General features: G+C 53.9%; 1 protein-coding gene across 2 annotated transcripts in view; it reads left to right on the forward strand.

The window, feature by feature from the left end:
• Positions 1 to 2,817: 2,817 nt before the first annotated feature.
• ADORA1 (adenosine A1 receptor) overlaps positions 2,818 to 19,306 on the forward strand; it is a 33,791-nt gene continuing 17,302 nt past the window's right edge. The window contains exons 1-2 of one of the 2 annotated variants that reach the window (XM_039227434.1): positions 2,818 to 3,000; positions 3,868 to 4,265. In XM_039227434.1, the coding sequence (XP_039083365.1) occupies positions 3,925 to 4,265 (341 nt within the window). In that variant the 5' untranslated portion in view covers positions 2,818 to 3,000; positions 3,868 to 3,924. Of the gene's footprint in view, positions 3,001 to 3,413; positions 3,523 to 3,867; positions 4,266 to 19,306 lie in introns of those variants that run through there. The other variant, XM_039227432.1, reaches the window with a different exon arrangement.

A 19,306-nucleotide genomic window follows, 5' to 3' on the forward strand; every position in this document is an offset into this window, starting at 1 on the left:
CGTTTGGTCGTGTACCTGGAAGGGCCCTCAAATCGGACACCTGTGGGACGTAGCATGGTTGGCTGCACAGGGCGGACTCCAGAACTTGCACTCCCCTCTCCTTTCCCCTGCCGACACTACTTGCCTTGTTGAGAAACTATCTGTACCAGCGGCTCTGCTCTCCGGAAGTCAGCTCATTCAGCCCTCACGACTCTGCTGCGCGGTGGTGTTTCTACACCCATTTTATGGATGAGGAAACCAAGACTCAGCCGTTCAAGGCAGGGGCAAGCAGGGAGGGTCATGTGTCTGCAGGGCAGGAGTGGACCCTGATACGGGGAGGGTCATCTAGTCAGGGGGTCCTAGACATCCCTCAAAAGCCAGAGAGGTTAGTGTAAATTCAGGGTATCTTGTTCCACCTGTTCTGTCTACACCTTCCCACATTATCTTCCTCCTACTGCAGACGTCTGATGGCCCCCCTGCCCCCACTACAAACCTCTCCTCCTCTCAGCCCTGGAATCTGCCCTAGATGGGGTAGGCAGGACTCAGAAGTTTCTAGGTGGAAGGGCCCGGCACCCATGGACATCTTTCCCACCTTGGAATGAACTTACCAGCTGTTGGAGCAGGACAGGATGAAAGATGTCAGTTGTCTAAGTTGACTGATGAGTAAACTGACACCAAGAAAGGAAAAGTGACTCGCCTGGACCACCCACTCAGTGAGTAGCAATGTAAGGCCTAGAAGCCAGCTTGCAGCTCTTCTGACTCTTAATCAAGTGCTCCCTTCACTGCACCAAATGGCTTTGCTGCCCAGGAACACTGTGTTCACCACGGACACCCAGAGACTACCACTCCTTCCTGCCCGGGAGACTGAGGAGATGGTGTGCTTTTTTCAGAGCAGCTCTCTGGGATGGACCTTGACTGGGCGGCTCTATTCTCAAACAGGCCAGTCTAATCCCCCAGGAGGCCTGGCCCTGGGAACTGGCAAAGGTTGAGGGAGGAAGGGAGGGAGGGAGGGAGGGGGAAAAGAAGGGAAGAGAGTTTTGGTTTATTTTACCCAGAACTGAGGAAAAACACATGATCTGCAGGTATGATGCAAACATATCTACTACATGTCAACCACCCACAGTAAGAGTTGGGGTGGGCTCAGGTGCCCTCCAGAGCTGAAGATGCTGGAAAGTTAGATAAGGTGATCCAATCACCCACCCCACCTCCTGCCTGGGTCTTCCTGGATTTTTCTGAAAATCGGCGGGGTTGAGGGAAAATCACAAGAAAGCCTTGATCCCCAAACAACCAGGGCCAAGGCAAGGGTTCAAGGCAGCAGGATGGACGTGCGCAGGCTGGGGTGCTCGTGTGGCGTGGGCAGAGCTCGGAACGTCAGGATGCCTGTTGGGAGTGTGGAGGAAGTCTGGGGCGGGGAGCACGGGGGGAAAAGGGGGAAGGAGAGCAGGCACCTCCTAGTTGCTGTAGCTGGGCTCCAGGGAAGGACTACAATTTTGCTGTCTGAGGCACAGATCCCTTGCTCCCCCTGAAGGCAGAGATGGAAGTGATCTTTCCCAAAGTGGGTTTCTTCCTGCTCCCCCAAGGAAGGTACAGCTCCCTTCCCCCTACCCCCCTCCTTCCTCCCTGAGACTCAGCTTCAGGTCCCAGCCCACCCCCACTGTGCCTCAGCGCAGACACCCCACAGAAGCTGTGTGCTCACACGCTCCTCAGGGCAGAACCTTTCTCTTGATATCCTGGGATCCAACAGGGGGCAGTGCCCTCAGGGACCAGCCTCTCTGATTCTCTTTGCTTGCTGGCCTCTCTGTGCCCTCCCAGGCCCATTTCTAGGATCCGTGAGCCAGGATTCCTCAGGTCAGGATCTCTGCAAGGCACATGTTCTGGGTGAGGGTCTGCCTCCCAGGTGGGTCCTTGGTGGGTCTGAGTGAGCCGCCTAAACTGTAACTGCAGCAGGAGGTGGCAGGATGGGGCAATGTGTGGAGAGCACTGTGTTAGGAGTCAGGAGCCAGGAGCCTGGTTTCTTACTCTGGTCCTCTTAGGATTTTGCTGTGTGATCTTGAGGGAGTGCCCTCCTTCTTTCTCTATCAGGGGATCTGCTTTTCTATAAGGGGATTTAATTTCTCTATAAGGGGATTGGACTGGATACCTTATGGTTTAGGTACTTAGGTGCTATCAAGTGGGAGAAGGAGGAAAGAAACGGGACACAAGAGGGGGTGCCACAGGCCAAAATAATCGTAGGGAAGTAGGTCACTTATCTGAGCCCCAGTGCCCTCATTTGTAAAATGGACATTGCTAATAGACTAACAGGCAGTTCGGAAAGAAAGAGGCGAAAGAAATATAATGACTCAGGGTAGAGCCTGCAAAGTAATGTGCTCTGGAAGGATGTTCGTTCCTGAGACTGTGCAGGGGCTGGTGGCGTGGAAGAGAAGGGTTTCAGGATGGAGGGGTGGGGGAGTGTGTAGAGCTTCAGCTGACTGTTGGGGGAGGTGGGGGGGGTGGGGGACGTCCTGGAGCCCCACAAGTGACGTGTTGTGCGTTGTCGGGTGCAGGGGTGCCGCAGGAGGCCAGACCAGGGCTCCCGGCATCCCACATTGAGAAGGGAACCAGTGAACACAGGAAGGCTGCCCCTCTGTCCACTCCCGAGACTGGATTCACACACCAGACCCTGCGAAAATCTCACATTTTCCCAGCTTTTCTCACCCAGAATCACTTCCTTTGTTTAGAGGAGGGGGTGGGGGAGGAGACGGAGGGCGAGGAGGGAGGGGCCCGCGGGTGCCGCCGCCGCCCCCGCCCCCTCCCGGTGTGCGGAGCCCGGTTGTCACTCAGCTCCCGCGCCGGGGGCGACGGAGGCAGCGGCGCCCGAGTCGAGTCCCAGCCAGCTACCGTCCCCCCTGGACCTCCCAGGCTGGCCCTGGATCGTCCGGGCATCCCCGCAGCCGGCGGCTGCCGAAGGCGTCGAGCTGGGAGGGCGCTTTAGACACGACCGTTCAGGTAGCTTAGGAGCTCTGCCAGCTTTGGTGACCTTGGGTAAGTCTGTGCCTCCGCTCGCCCCTGTGGCTTCCCAATGGGGATGCGGGAGACGGTTGGCAGGGGTGACTAGATGTCCCTTGGGAGCAGGGGTGGGCGAGGGTCCGTGGCCTGGGAGGGTCCCTGGAGCGGGGCCGGGACACTGATGGGAGGCGGACGCCAGCAGTGGCTTGGATGGGTGGCGCCGGGCACGTGTGCGCGCCAGCTGGGCGAAGGGGGGCCCCGCGCCCGGGTCCGCGGCTCGGCTCAGCCCCCGAGACCCACGCCTGCCAGCCCAGTCCCAGGTGCGACACCGGGGCGCTACCTCTTTAAAAGCGCCTGGGGCCGAGCCTCTGCCGCACCATGTGATTGCTTGAAAGGCCGGGCTGGGAGAGCTGCGGCGGGAGCCCGAGGACGATGAGGCGCCGCGCGGTTCCAGCAGCCCAGCCCTGCCCGGCGCGGCCCCGCAGCTCCGCGCCGCCCCAGGTGCCCGGAACTTTGGGCACCGCCTCCGGGACCCCCTGGTGGCCAGCGGGCAGGATGGTGAGCTCCCGACAGCCTGTTCCGTGGGCATGGGTGGGCAGAGCCAGGCGTAGGGACCCCTGTGGGGTGCGCGTGTGCGCTGGGAGCTGCCTCACACCTGATAAAGGAGCCGGTGGAGGAATGAGCGCTGCTATTTTAAGTTGTTGAATGGAACCTCTGGGGAAGATAAGGGGAGGGGACAAAGATCAGGCAGAGAAAGGGCCGGGGGGCATCCCGCCAGCCTGGGCAGGCACTAGCTGTGCCAAGTGGGGCACAGCTCCGAAGGGCAGCGGGAGTTTCAGAGCTGCCTGGGCTCCCCCTGCATCTCCGGGCAGGCCTCCCCACCCTAGGCTTCCGTGACCACAGGTGCCTGCCTCGTGCCCCTTGGTGCCTGTCTGCTGATGTGCCTCGCCTGTGCCTGTCATGCCGCCCTCCATCTCGGCCTTCCAGGCCGCCTACATTGGCATCGAGGTGCTCATCGCCCTGGTCTCCGTGCCCGGGAACGTGCTGGTGATCTGGGCGGTGAAGGTGAACCAGGCGCTGAGGGATGCCACCTTCTGCTTCATCGTCTCGCTGGCAGTGGCTGACGTGGCGGTGGGCGCGCTGGTCATCCCACTAGCCATCCTCATCAACATTGGGCCACAGACCTACTTCCACACCTGCCTCATGGTCGCCTGCCCCGTCCTCATCCTCACCCAGAGCTCCATCCTTGCCCTGCTGGCAATTGCCGTGGATCGCTACCTCCGCGTCAAGATCCCGCTCCGGTGAGTCCCAAGCAGCTGAAGGTTCCCTCTGCACCCCATGCTGGGTGGCTCGAGGGCCATCTAGAGAGGATGAAAGGTAGAACATAAGATCCCACGAAAGCCAGGTATTCCCTGGGCCATTGTGTCCCAGCCGTCCGTCTGCCTTCCCGTCCTCTGCTCTACTGAGGGAGGCAGAGCTGCAGTGGAAGCCGTGGGGGGCTGGGTTGCTGGAGGAATGTGAACCTGGCAGTGCCCAGGACTCCCAGAGCTGAAGCTGCTGCTGTTCTCCTGACATGGCCAGGACATCAAGGCTGCCTGTCCAGCCTGGGGTGGGGACTCTGCAGGGGCCACCCAGACAGCCGCAGTGAGCTCTGGCTGGGAATAAACCGAGCTCCACCCATCCCAGGGAGGTGGAAGGGCCAGAGCAGATTGCTAGCATGGGGGTGAGGATGTACCGAGGGGGGCGTACCAGGGGCAGGTGTGACACATCTCTAGCCAGACCCCAGGTGGGCTTCCTGAACGCACTCTTCGGCTCTCCTGTTCTCTGGTGTCTGTGACCAGCTCCGCCCTCCAGGGCTGTCCCTTTGAACCCAAGCAGCCTGATTACTTCTGCCCAACTCCCGCTTATGGGATCTCTGTTGCAGGGGAGGAGGAGGGAGAAACGCAGGCACTTGCTCTTACTGTCCCTGTTCTGTCGCTAAACCACATGTGCCTTTGCCAGTCACAGCAGAGGCACTTATGCTGCATCCAGGCAGCACCAGGGTGGGTGGCCTGACAGTGGCAGCCCTCATGCGGGTGTCCAGTCCATGACGGGGCCTGCCAGGCCAGAATCTCGTCACCAGGCAGTGCCTGGGCCACCGAGTGCCAGCGAATGCCTGGGCGAACTGCCAGGGCCGGTCCTGCTGGGACGCTCTTGTGAGGCGGGCTTGCCCCTCTCTAAGTCCATCACCAGTAGATCCCCTTTCTACCAGGGAGCTCTGGCCATCTCTGGCAACTGCCATCCCCAGAGTCGCTTCCATATCTGGGACATGGGGCCTCTGGCCTCACTTGGCAACTTGCCCGGGGAAGGCCTAGACGCCCACGTTTCTCCCGTTTGTGTTGCATGTGTGCATGTTTACCTTTTCAGAGCTTTTCTTCATGCACCATCTTTTCCCATTTTCTCCACGATCCTCTAAGGGAGGTAGAGTAGGAGCTGGTAAAGGAGAAACTTTAGAAAGGTCCAGAGGGTCTTCCAAAGCTGGTTGGGAGCACAGCCTAGATCCCACTGCCCACCTTCTTCCTGATCTTCCCCCCACCCCCCAGCCATCTCAGCATGCCATTCCAGCCTCTGCACCTTGCTTACCTCCCTCACAATTTTCCAGGGGAGCTGGGTGAAGGCAGCTGCTCAGGGGACAAGGGGAGGCACAGGAGGTGGCCCTGGAGCCCCGGCAGGCACAGCGGAAGAGGGGCCTTCATGCGGCCATTAGTCCCATGTTGTGGCTGGGCTGTGCAGAGGAAGCTGGTCGCAGCCCATTAGAATGGGCTGGGCCTCTGAGCAGGACCATTATAACAACGAAACTCACACAGATACGCAGATGTAGGAAGGCTGCCCAAGAAATTCTGTCTGTGGAGTGGATGCCAAGGTGAACCAAAGGTCTGATCCTGCTGTGACAGAGGTCACAGGTCTGCGGGAGGTGCCTTACTTGCCCTGTGGGGAGGGGGATGGCTGTGCCAGCGGGAATCACAGGCTTGTTCTTCCTGGAGGCGGAGGCAGCTGGGGTTGTTCCCTGCTCCAGCATCCAGGGACCCCGGGGTCTTGAGGGGCTGTGTTCTGAGGGCTGAGGCAGGCGTGTGCACTGAGGCTAAGAATACAGGCTGGGTTCGAATGCTTGCTATGAGTTCCTAGCGGTGTGACCTTGGGAAAGTCACTTGTTAACCTCGTGAGGCTTCAATTTTCTCATCTATAAAAGAAGACATTAATAATAGTGCTTTCTTCCTAAAGTGATTGGAAGAATATAATAAACTCCTATATATAAAACACCTAGTACTATGTAATGCACTCAGGATTACCTGCAAACCATTAAGTGGGATGTTTATGTTTGTTGCTTTATCATTATTAACATATGGCTCAAAGTGGGTCTGAATAAGCAAGCCCTGGTGCCCTACCCTACACACACTCGTGCTTTTGGACAGCAATACAGATATCCCCACACACGTGCACACACACACATGCACAAACACCACATTTCCAGGCAGGTTTCAAAATACTGTTAAGTTATATCTGTACATGTTTTTTTTTTCTTCCTTAGTGGATTGTCACTGTGTCCAGGGCAGTGACCTGAGCAACAGCAATTGCATCTTGTCCATTTCTGCAAATTCTCCAGAATGTCTCGCCCAGTGTCTGGCACATGGCAGATACCCAGTAAATGCCGATTGGATTGGACAAGTTTTCAAAGCTCCCAGGGTTGAGCCTCAGGCAGGCATTCCAGATGTCTAACCTCTAACCTTCTTGCGAGAGGCTAGATCGCCCCTGCATTCTGCCTCAGGGGTCTGAGCATGGCTGCCCCTATAACTCAGGCATTTCCTTCGGAGTCGTACCCCAGCAGTGGCTTGGGAGGACCCTGACACAGGGACAGGAGTCTCCTTGGTTAGAGGAAGGCCGCTGGGGTCTAGCTCCTAAAGGCAGGATCCTGGACGCTGGGCCAACGTGATGGGCCACTCCAGGCCCTTGCCGGTCACTGCCGGTCTCCCTGCAGGAGGAAGAGGATGATGCTCCCTGGGCAGTTAGAGTCAGTGGGCTGCTGGGTCTGAGGGAATATCTCTCAGCTGGAAGTCCCCATGCACTTGACTTGCTGCCCTGATAAGCCAGTCGGAGGTAGATGCCTTGGACACCGGGGATTGATACTGAGCAAGCATTGGTGGGGCATCTATGGGGCAGCCGGGTGACAGTGAGCTTGGGCCCCTCACCAAGCAAAGCACGGTTTGGTCAGTCAGCCACAAATTTTAGTTCATTCCATTTGGCAGAAAGCCAAGAAAGAAAAAAGGTTCACATCACATAGTATGGTCCAGTTACAACAAAAAAGAAAAAGAAAAAGAAAAAAAGAAAGAAAGATCTCTACTTGTTGATTCGTCAATAACCTATGGTCATTTACATGTGTTTTGCCTACTATTTGCATAGTACCTCCACTGGCCTGGTAATCCATACCCTATTCTCCTGAGCTCGTACTTCTAGGGAATCTCCAGCCTTTATCCATTACCCCCTCACCCTGAGTTTCCTTGGTGGCCCTCTGTGGCCTACTGCAGGGGGCTGGTTACGGGGAGGAGTGCCAACAGGGGCTGCCTGACCAAAGCCCTCTCTGTGGGAAGGAGACCTGAGCAAGGGCTATCTGTGGCCAGATAGGCCGGGATGGGGTGAAGGGCTGGTGGGTGTTTGGGAGTCAGAAAAACTTGAGTCTGAACCTTGTTCTGTGACTTCCTAGCCATGCATCTTTGGATAAATTGTTCGAACTCTCTGAGCCCCACTCCCCACCTCATCTGTGAAATGAAGGGACTAGATTTGAGGTCTCTGAGCTTCCTTTTACTTCTAACTCTATGGCTCTCCTCACCATGACTCCTGGGAAAGTTGTGTGTGTGTGTTTTTAATTTTTTAATGTTTATTTTTGAGAGAGAGAGAGAGAGAGAGAGAGAGTGAGGGAAGGGCACAGAAGAGGGAAACCCAGAATCTGAAGCAGGCTCCAGGTTCTGAGCTGTCAGCACAGAGCCCGATGTGGGGCTTGAACTCACAAACCGTGAGATCATGATCTGAGCTGAAGTCTGGTGCTTAACCGACTGAGTCACCCAGACGCCCCAGGTTGTGTTTTTTAGTTCCTAATGGTTATGAGCTAGGCGCAGTGCTATGTTTTTTTACGTGCTTCGTCTCCTTTACTGCTCGTAGCCTCTCAGAAGAGAGGGTATTGCTGTCCCCATTCCAGAGACACTTCTATAAACAGGTCTGAGGGTCAGGGAGGTTCAGTAATTTGCCCCGACCAAAATCTTGGTCGCGAGCAGAGACAGGATCTGAATCTGGGCCTGTCTCACAGACATCTTTAACCAGTGAGCCCATGTGCATCTTGACTCAGCCCCAAGAAACTATGGGATTTATGAAGGCGTTTCCTCAAGGCTGTCAGTGGGGTGATTTTTCTCCCCTGATCTTTGCCAATGGCCTGTGCACTCTGCTCAGCCCGTGCTGGCCGCCTCCCTTTCAGACCTCCTCACCTTCACTCCAGTGCCTCTGCTGAGCTCCCGGCAGCCCTGCCTCTGAGCACAGCTGGAGGCCTGCCCAGCTGGGCTGCTGACCCTGGGAGGCACAGCAGGGAGTGTGGGAGGCGGCATGTCGGGCCGGGGAGGAATCTGCTAGGTTAGGACATGCTTGCTGTTAGGCATCAAGTTAGCTGGCCTGGGTCTTTCCTGACAACTGACATGCCTCCTATGCTTGTACCCCAGCAGGCGACCGTCTGTGTCCCCAGAGGCCCCCAACAATTGTTCTCTCCGGTGACACTGCTTTGGTGGTGGTAGGACGTCTCCAGCTCCCCTGCGGGGTTGAGTGGTCATAGGCTGAGAGTGGCTGGGGCGTGGAGAGCTAGCAAGCCCTGAAGCTTGACTTCCTCACACTTGGAGAAGGGGAAAGAGAGGCCCGGGGCTCCCGTGTGTTCAAGGTCGGTCAGCCACCAGCTCTTTCCTTCCCCCAATCCTGCCTCTCATCCCCAGCCTCTGATGTAAAAGGCTGGGGCAGGAGGAGCCCTTGGTAATCACCGCTCCCGCAGGGACAGAACAGAGAATGCAACCTTCCGAGGGTCAGTCCCCAGATCAGTGGTGGGTTTAGAGCAGGGAAGAGAGATGTCGTTTGAGATTAAAAAGGACATTTCTTTGTTTGAGTGAGGGCTAGCCTTCAGGTGGCTTATGCTAAAGAGCATGTGGAGTGAGGGGGGCCTAGGCTTTAGGTTGAGTGAAATCTGGATTCATTTCAAGGATGACAGGAAAGCTTCTCCCAGCCGGCATCGGAACGGCTTCCGGGAGGCCTCTGAGTGCTCTAGGAGTAAGCTGCTCAGGTGTTTGTGCTTCTCGGCAGCAGGGGAATGGCCACGATGCTCTCCCGAAAAGCACTCTACCAAGGGCCATGGGGTAGAAACTTAGACGCCATGCCCCGACATCTGATATTGATTTCTGAGCGTGAAAGCCATCCATGTTTCCTGTTAAAATGTTGCAAACTATAGAGAAGAGTAAAGATGATAAAGTCACCAGTAATTTTACCACCTACGCATAACTAGTGTTAACATTTTGGTGTTCCAGAAAATTTTTCCGTGTGGATCTATATTTATCTATAACCTCTAAATATAGATAGATATAAATATAATTTTTTACACAGTTGAGTGCATGGATGGTCTTATATCCCATCCCATTTCATTTACTTCGTGTGTTATGAACATTTCCCCATGTCAATAAAAATGGTTTTGTAAGAATTTTAGGAGGGTAAAAATGGGATTGTCTTTCCGTCCATCTTTTAGGTCTCCGCTAAAACAGCCCCTCCTCTGAGAGGACTTTGCTGACCGCCTCTCCACGTGGACCAGGCTAATTTGCTTTGTTGGGTACTCAGCTTGTATCCACATCTTGCCTATCACTCGTGGTTTTTCTGGGCTTGGTAAACACCAAAAGGGCCAGTGTATATATCCATGTATCCCTGGTGCCTGGCACAAAGTAGGCATGCTGGAAGCACTTTTTGAATAAATGGGTTTTATTTATTCATTCTTATATTTTGGGCTATTTGGATTGTTACTGATTTTTTATTAGTACGAACAACACTACAGTGATACCCACAGTTCATGTTGTTGGTAGGGTCAAGGCCAAGTCTAGAACCCCGGGTGAGCACAGTTGCCAGCTTTCAGGACTTTTTAATGAGGTTCAATATTGCCCATCTCCCTTTACTCCACCTCCCCCCACTCCTCCCGCCCAGTTTCGTGGAAACTGCCCATCCCAGAAGTGCATCTGGTTCTCCTCTGCCCGTTGCCCTTCTGGGCTCGGCGGGGCAGGACTGGCTGGGCCCTGGGCCTAGTCCTCATTGCTTTGTCTCTGTTCCCAGCCTGGACATCCTGTTTCTTTGACTCTTGGTGAGGAAAGCTTTCCCGGGGGTGGGGGGAGGAGGAGTGGAGGGAGAGGCTTGGAGTGTGGCACTTTCTAGTTGGCCCCACTTGGCACCGTGGGCACAAAGCAGAGAGGAAGGAGGACAGATGGCTCCTTGGGCTGCGCAAATGACCCTGTCAGCCTCAGCCTCCTTAACTCAAGCCCAGAGGAGGCTGCTGCAGGATGAAGGAAAGGCTGGTGGGTAGCCATGGGATGGGTCAGGAAGAGGACGCAGGTGGGTGAGGGGGCCTCAGTGTTCTTGTCCCCAAATACTGGCTTGGGGGTGGGCAAGGAAGTGGAGAAAGGGCCTTCCCTGACTGCTAAGAAGAGGAGATGAGGCACCTCTTCCTGCACTGTTCTTCCCCTTGGGAGTTTCGTTCCCAGTGGGATGAGAGATGTAATGCTAGGGAGATGGTGATGTCCATAGATCTCTTTCATAAACTAACTCAGAGCACCTGCTATGCCCCAGGCACTTTGCAGGGCTTGTACCTGTAGATGCAAAGATGAGTGGGCCGGGCTGGTCTCTAACTCCATCTGGGGGCTCTTAGCCACTGTTGAACTTGTGGATTCCTACAAACCAAGGTGGCTGAGGGCAAACTCCCAACCTGCCTCTGGTGGAAGTGGGGGAGTCAGGAGGCTGGCACATGACACCTTAGAGTGCTTGGGTGTGGCCGCTGGACCCTTCTCTACATCCACTGTCTGCAGCCCAGGTCATGTGGGAGAGGCCCTTGAGGGGTATTGTCCTGCCACCTGCCTCCAGAACTTCTCTGTCTTTTGAGAGAGTAGGGCAACATTCCTCTTTCTTGTTCTCACGCAGGGCCCTGATTCATTCATTCATTCATTCATTCATTCATTCATTCAACAAATACCGAGTGCCTCCTATGTGTCAGGCATTGTTCTAGATATTCTAGATATGGGATACATTCATTAACAAAACAAGGATCTCCCTAGAGTCTGCATTCTAATGGGTCAGAGGACAGATGCTAAGTAATAAACACAATGCCTAATATGCGAAGTGTTAGGAGGCAGAATGTGCCAATGGGTAAAAGGAAAGGGCAGTCTAAATGGGATTGGGGATGCCAGGGTGGGGGTGGAGAGAAAGGTTTGCAGTTTTAAATGGGCAGGGATCACTGAAGCTCCCTTGAGAAAGTGCCGTTTGAGCAAAACCTTAGAGGTAAGGGACGATGCCGGGCAGATACTGGGAGAACATTTCACATGGAGGAAATACTTGGAGTGAGGGTCTTAGGGAAGGAATGTACCTGACATGTTTGGGGCCTGGCAAGGAGGTCTGTGCAGCGGGGGTGGGGTGATAAAGCTGGAGAGTGGTCAGAGAGAGGGCTGGAAAGATGACAAGCTACCGGCTTGGAGGCTGCTGGAAACTTGGAGGCTGCTGGAACGACGCTGGCTTTTGGAAATGGGGAGCCACTGCAGGGCTTAGAACAAAGGAGCAGCATGATTTGACTTAGATTTTAAAGGTTCACTCTACTGCTCTACGGAGACCGTACTGTAGGGGCAAGCAGGGGACTGGTAAGGAGTCAATCACAGGAGAGCAGAGGGAGGTGGCCTGAATCAGAATGACACAGAAGGGGCAGGGAGAAGTGGTTGGTTCTGGATGTGCATGTTCAAAGTTTATTTTTTTATTAAGGCAAAATGTTTATATAGTGAAGTGCATATGTCTTAGGCATATAGCTCAATATATTTAAAATTTCTAATGTTTATTTTTGAGACAGAGAGAGACAGCATGAGCAAGGGAGGGGCAGAGAGAGATGAAGATACAGAATCTGAAATAGGCTCCAGGCTCTGAGTTGTCAGCACAGAACCTGATGCGGGACTTGAACCCACAAACCACAAGATCATGACCTGGGCCAAAGTTGGACGCTTAACTGACTGAGCCACCCAGGTGCCCCATAGCTCAATACATTTTTGCATGTTGATATACCTGTGGAACCACCACTCAGATCAGTATTTGGAACATTTTCGACACCCCAGAAGCTTCCCTTGTGTCCCTCCCAAGCCCTCTGAAAGGTCACCACTATTCTGACCTTTATCCTCATAGACCGATTTTCCCTGCTCTTGAACTTTTATAAAGGGAACCACGTAGTGATTTGTGTCTGGCTTCTGAAGCTTAAAATTATGTCTGAGATTCATCCTTGTTATTGAGGGAAACAGAATTTTTTTGTGGGTTGGTTGGTTTTTGTTTCCGTTGTTTTCTCATTGCAAGAATTCCATTGCATGAATGTGTGATGACTTTTTAAAATTCTGGATGTATTTTGAAGAAAGAGCCAATGAATTTGTTTATGGATTGGTTGTGGGCTATGAGAGAAAGAAGTGTCCAGCATGACTAAACTTTTAGTCCAAAGCTACTGGAAAGATGGAGTTGGCATTATCTGAGGTGGGAAAGGCTGCAGAGGGTCCAAGTTTTGTGAGTATGGACTATTGAGTGGGTGGTTGGATGGATATGCAAGGATGGGGTTCAGGAGAGAGGTCTGGATTGGGGATATAAATGTGAGAGCCATTGCCATGTGGATGGTGTATAAATCTCCCAGGAGCCTCCATGAGGTCTCCAAGAGTGGAAGTGCCAATAAAGAAGAGGTGGGAGCTAAGAACCGAGCACTGAGAGGCTGGGGAGAAGAGAAGGCTCAGATGTAGGAGGAAAACTCAGAGCTCCTAGAGCCCCGGGTGTGGTGTCTTGGAAGCAAAGCTTAGAAAGTGTGTCAAGGAGAAGCGAGGGATTGGCTGTTTCAGATGCTGCTGGTGGATCAAATGAGGTGAGGACTGAGAATTACCATTGGATTTGGCAAGAACAAAGTCAGCGGAGGGGTGGGAGCAAAATTGATTGGAGAAAGCTCAAGAGACATGAAGAATGAATTGAAGGCAGTTGGTGTAGATTACTCAAAAGAGTAATCTTTTAAAGAATGTAGAATGTACACTCTTTTGTCACAAAGGGAACAAAGTAATGGGGCAGAAGCTGTCAGGAGAAGTGGGAACAAGGTATTTCGCTCTGTGTTGTTTTCTAAGATTGGAGGGACATTGGCACACTGTGTACCCATATCTCATGATCCAGGAGAGAGTGTAAAACTATTGTTGGAGCCAAGGAGAGACTTTCTGGAGTGCAGGCTTCAGAGTGGGGACGAACACCGATGGACTGGCTTAGAGGCACTTGGAGATGGTCTATCAGGCAGCAGGAAGTCAGGATGTGAGGGTGCAGATGCTGCTAGGTGAAGTACTCTTCTACTGTTTCAGCTTTCTCGGTGAAGTGGGAAGCAAGGTCATCAGCTGAAAGGGAGGACGCAGGACGAGGTAGTGGAGAGAGTAGCAAGCGTGAAATAATTCTTTGGAAGTGGGGGAGGGACTAGACTCGAGAAGTCTAGTATAACTGCAGACAACATTAAGGGCCCACCCGAAGTTCATGGTGATGAATTTGAAGTGAGACCCTGGCAGTGTGGCCGTGTGCTTATCACTAGCCATGTGCAGGCACAGAGTGGATGGAGAGTCCCTGCCTTCATTCATCCAGAAGTGCCAGACTGTGGGCCAGGCATTAGGTGCCTAATCATGGTTGAGAAGTTGGCCCTGGTCCCTAGAGCTTAGGAACTGGTGTAGGGTGAGAGCTAGTCCACAGATAAGCTAGGGAGTAATTACATTTATAGCTTTGGGAGAATTCAAGGAAGGAAGCCATCTTTCTCTTCTTTGTGTCTGCCTCTGGCTTCTCCAAACCTTGAGTGTGTCCAAAGGGACCCACAGGTGTTCGAGGATTTAGGTGGGGCCTTGTAAGCCTGTGGTTCATGGTCAAGAGTTTGGATTTTATTCTAAGTGCACTGTGAAGCCTCTGAGTGCTTTAAGCAGGGAATGACATAATCTAAATTACATTTTTAATGGGTCAGAATTAGTCAATGAAATATTAGCAAATCAAATCCAGTGATAGGTAAAAAGGATAATACATCAAAACCAAATAGGATTTATTCCATGCGTGCAAGGGTGGTTTAACATTGAAAAAACTCAGTGTATTCATCACATTAACAGAAAAAGTTCACCCTGGTGTGTGGAGGGTGGGCTGGAGGGGGCAAGAGAAGACCATAGGAGGTCATGGCTATGGGGAAGGGTGGGAGCAGGGAAAGAGTCCAGGAGGCAGTGGAGATGGAGAGAATGGAAAGATTTAGGGTATGTCAGAGTTAGAACCAACTGGTAATGGATCAGGTGTGCAAAATGGAGAAGGGGTCAAGTATGACTCTCAGGTTTATGGTTGAAGCCATTGGGTAGAAGGCGGTGCTGTGTCCAGAGAGAGGGTGGGGAAGGAAGAAGCTGGGGGGAGATTGAGACCCTAGTAGATACTCAAGTGGAGGTGACACTCAAGCAGGTCCTCTGGTGGTCTTCTCTCTCACTCATTCCCCAGCTTCCACCCTTTCACGTGGCCTGGCACAGAGCCTTGAAGGAGGGGCCCCTCAAATATCCAGCAGGCTCCCTGGGTGCCTCCAGGTGCTCCATCATCTCACCTCACCTCTTAGGAGGCTATTGGCTTTCTCAGGCTGGAACTACAGCAATAAAGATGTATGCCTTTGGGCCCCCTGAGGCTTCCAGAAGGAGACAGCAGACTTGGGGGTTCCTCCTTCCTGCCAGGCTCCATTCAGAATGAGACACAGTGGCTTCTGGGATTGCTAAGGCCACCAAGTGTCTGTCTATGCTCAGTCTCTCTCAGGTGGCACAATTCCTGGGGTCTGTGTGTCCCAGAGCCTTGTGTTCCCCCCGTATTGCTGGAATCCAGCAAGCCTGGCACCGTGGGCTGTGCTGATCCCCCGTAGGGTGGTTATTCCCCCCCAACACCTCCCGGTCCTCTGACGGCCACTGTAGGGCCCTGAGCAGTGCAGTTTCAGCTATGGCCACAGAGAGGACGGTCAGTCACTAAGCAGTTATCAAGTATCAGCTCTGACCGCCCCCCCCCACCCACGCACAATGGGCAGAGCGGGTGGAGTTGGGGAGCCCCATCTGGGTCTCTGTTACCCTGGCCTGCTCAGAGAAGCTCTGTCTGTCTTTCCCCCAAGAAAGCAGCCGTGATGCACCCTGATATCGGAGGCCACTGGTTTCCGCTTCTCCCCTCTCCACCCTGACTGGGGGCCCAGACTATGGCACAGCAAGTGCTGATTCTCAGGTTTTCTTTCTGTCTCAACGGACCAGGATCTCTGATGCTCACCCACCCAGCTGGAACGGATCTCACCAGGCAATGAGTCTCGTCAGGGCACAAGAGGGGAAAGCCCGTTTGAAAAAAGTCCCTCTACTCTAGATATTTGTAATGATCCCCTTTTCAGGGAGGCTTCTCTCTTCCCCTGCCTTACAGAGCTACATCAGTGTAATGAAGGGTAAGAGCGGTCTCCCCAGGCAGACGGTTCAGGCACTTAGAGCTGTGCCATTTTGGAGTGGTTACTTAACCTTTCTGACCTTCCATTTCCTGTTCTGCAAAAGAGGCTGCTTAATACTTCCTTCCAAGGTTGTCAGGAGGCCTAGAGATGAGATATGTTAAGGGACTGGCACACAGTAGGCACCCAGGAAGTAGAGGCTGTTACTGTGATCAAATAATCCTAACTCATTTTTCGTTTCACTTTACGTTATGTGACCACTGGGGTCCCCACTGGGCTCAGGTCTGTGTCAGATGGGTTGTGTGCGCTGTGAGGACAGGGTGAGGTTCTCTCTGTCTGTCTTGCTTGTTGTATCCTGGTACCTAACGCATGTCTGGCTGGCGCCTAGTAGGTGGCCGAGTCAGTGTCTGTCGGGGGGGGGGGAAGGAGTGAGAGAATGCTTGCCTGGAGGAAGGAAGGCTTTGTGGGGCAGATGGAGTGGCTGCCTTGGGAAGAAGTTGATTGGATCTTTTGTATTCACTCACAGAGGTACTGGAGCATGAAGGGTTATTTCATTAAGACATTCCCGAGAGATCAGAGGCTGGGGGGCTGGGGTGCAGAGAGGTGAAAGGTCTTACCAAGCAAGTTGGGGAGAGGATCCTGGCCTCTGGCCCCCAGTCTGGCTCCCTTTGGTCTAGACGCTCCTGTTTCTATGAGGGGAGGGTGTGAGCAGCCCCTCCCAAGCCCTCCTGGTCCTCCGGAGGGGCTGACATCTGAGGGAGCTGCAGCAAGGGCTGCCCTGGGGACCGGTGGCTCTGTAAATGCTCTCTGGGGAGGAAAACAGTCAGTGTGTTTGGGGACTCGCGGTGCTTAGCAGACACACCTGCCAAGGTGGCTTGTCCTCTGCAGAGTAAACACAACATTCCCCAACCTCCACGTCATGGGGCCCTTAGGGCTGCCTTGATGACAGTGGCCCAGCAAGGGCCGGGGGAGAGACACAGACACCATTCAGAGTGGCCGTGTCAGGCCCCAGGGACTGACGGTCTGGGAGCGAGCCAGCAAGCCAGCTAGGGGTGTGAAAGCATGACGCCTCTGCTGCCACCACCTGCAATCCCAACAGGAGGCCACTGTGGTTTCAGGCTCTTAGTGGGATGTGTGTATTCCTATATGCACACCTGTGTGTGTGTGTGCGTGCGCGCGCGCGTGTGTGTAGGGGGTTGTAGCTTTTTATTTTTATCTTTACAAATAAAGAAATAATACCCTGGCCTTCCAAACCTTTCATTCAGCCCTGTGTGCTCCCCTCTGCCCTCGCCCCCCAGCTCTCACTCTCTGAGGCCCAGACAAGAGTCCTGGCCAAGCTTCCTTCCTGTTTGTGCTCCCCAAGGTCCTCACACTCCGCCCACCACCATTAATCCTCCCTGACACAGGAACAGTTTGCGCATTCAAGTCAACAAGTGTTTTCTGACAACACAGGTCCTGTCCTCAAGGACACAGACCTATAGTCTGGTGGGTGAGACGCGGTTTGCCAGCTGCCACTCAGCAAGCAGCCCGAGTAGGCCTGGCCTGCACCCAGGCACACAGAGCCAAGGTCACTCCGCTAGCCTGGGATCCTCAGCCCCACACCTCCATGTACCTGTGCTTCAAACTCACTTTCCCTACCCCACTTTTCCCTTCTGGACCAGTTATTTCCTAACCTGTGCGTCGTTGGAGTTGAGAAGAAGGATAAAAGAAGGGGATTTAACATCTAAGTCCGTATCTTAAACACACACCCATACACCCCAGAAAGCGATTTTCTTTTCTTCTCTTGTCTCATTCCTCCTCATTCTTTAACACTCAGCTCAGATGAGGCCTCCTCCAGGAAGCCTTCCTTGCTCTGCCTTCATGTTCCCACAGTTCTTCTTCAAGGACTTTAAACACAGCCCTTGCCAAATTGCACGGAGGAGGTCATCTCCGTCACTTGCCTGGGAGCTGTTTGCCAGGTGGGGATCCAAGTCTGTGCATCCCTGTCTCCACAGTGCCCAACATGCTTTCTGCCCATTTTTTATTCCCATGACTGGCCTAATGAATCAACGAATGAATGGTTAACAATAGCAAGTGATTCTTGAGCGCCTAACATGTGCTAGGTAGGCCCTCTGCTGAGCACTTTATGTGGACTCCCTTGTTTAAATCTTGCAAAACGTTATGAAGAGGCACTAACTGTATTTGACATTTGTGGTGCACCATGTCCCTAATGTCCACCTTTTCTGAGAAACTGAGGCTCAGAGAGCCTGAACAACACACTATCAGCCACATAGGTGAGTGTGAGCAGAATTGTTGAATGAACCGTTGGATGAATGAAAAGATGGATGAAAAGATCTATATTTGAGCCTTGACTCCAACACTTATTCTAGGTGATTCGGGATAAATCACTTCCTTCTTTGGGTCTCAGTTTTCACATCTATAAAATGGGCCGAAGCCCAATCCCTGCCACAAAGAGTCATCTATGAGACAGTGTTCTTGCAATGGGAGGGGAGAATGGCTTCATTGTTCAGGGGTATGTTGGCATGGGGATGTCTGTTGGGGAGGGAGGGTTACCTGCACCCGCACGCTCACCCGCACCCCAAATCTGCTCTCTGGCCAAGGGCTGGCCTGACTGCCCGGCACTGAGGTAGCAGAAGGAGCTGATGTTTCCTGCAGGGCTGTAGGTGCATGAGGGAAGCAGAGACCTGGGGGCCAGATGGAGCCGCTAGGGGATGAGGAGGGTCAGGAAGTGGGTGCCAGCCCGCGCTTGGCAGAGGATCCAAGTTTGTCTTTGGAGCTGGTGTTTCAAGAGAAAGCGGCTCCCCTCTGGGGTGTCTACCACCTGCTGGAGCTGAAGACAACTCCCGGCCGGCCGCTGCGAGCTGGGCCGTCTCCGTGGGCAGTGGCGCGTCCACGAGACCCCCGGCCACACGAGGCGGGAGGCGTGCCTTGAGGTTGGCGAGGAGGGAACTAGCAGTGACTGAATGTGCAGCCTGGCCCGGGGCTTCACCTCCTCAGGGATGGGGCAGCCCCAGGCCCTCAAGGGGTCCGCACAGGAGCCGGTGTCTCCTCCCACTGCTGGAGCCACTTAGGCAAGGAAGGGCCTAGAAAAGGCCTGTCAGAACGTGTCCCGGGTCTGAGCTCTGTGTGCGGGCAAGACTTGAAGAAAAAAAATGCTCAAGCAAAACTCCTGTGAGGGGAACCAGGAAAAGGAAGCCTTCTCCTGAACCAGAGGTGGGGTGGGGGGGTGGGGGAGGGGAGAAGTGATTTCCCAGTCTGGCTGCTCCAGAGGGAGACTGGGGGCTGGGAACCAGGAGGCCGGGTCTGCCGCTTGGACAGGCCCCCTCACCTCGCCCCATGCCTTCACTCAGGGGTGCTGTAAGGATCCGCTGAGCCGTGTCTGTGTCTGTGCTGAGTCTGACGAAGGAGGGGGAGCCGAGGGGCCACAGAGTCCCGAGCGCGTCTGGAGTCCGGCTGGCCACGCTGCTCTCCCAGCCCGGGCTCTGCTACTTACGTGTCCTGACCTCGGCCCAACTCTCTGAGCCTCAGGCGCTACATATGAACATGGAAGTAATAATATTTACCTCACGTGCCTCGTGC

The sequence above is a fragment of the Hyaena hyaena genome, unplaced genomic scaffold (assembly GCF_003009895.1).
Source record: "Hyaena hyaena isolate Hyena2069 unplaced genomic scaffold, ASM300989v1 scaffold_28, whole genome shotgun sequence".
In the NCBI taxonomy this organism is placed as follows: domain Eukaryota; kingdom Metazoa; phylum Chordata; class Mammalia; order Carnivora; family Hyaenidae; genus Hyaena; species Hyaena hyaena.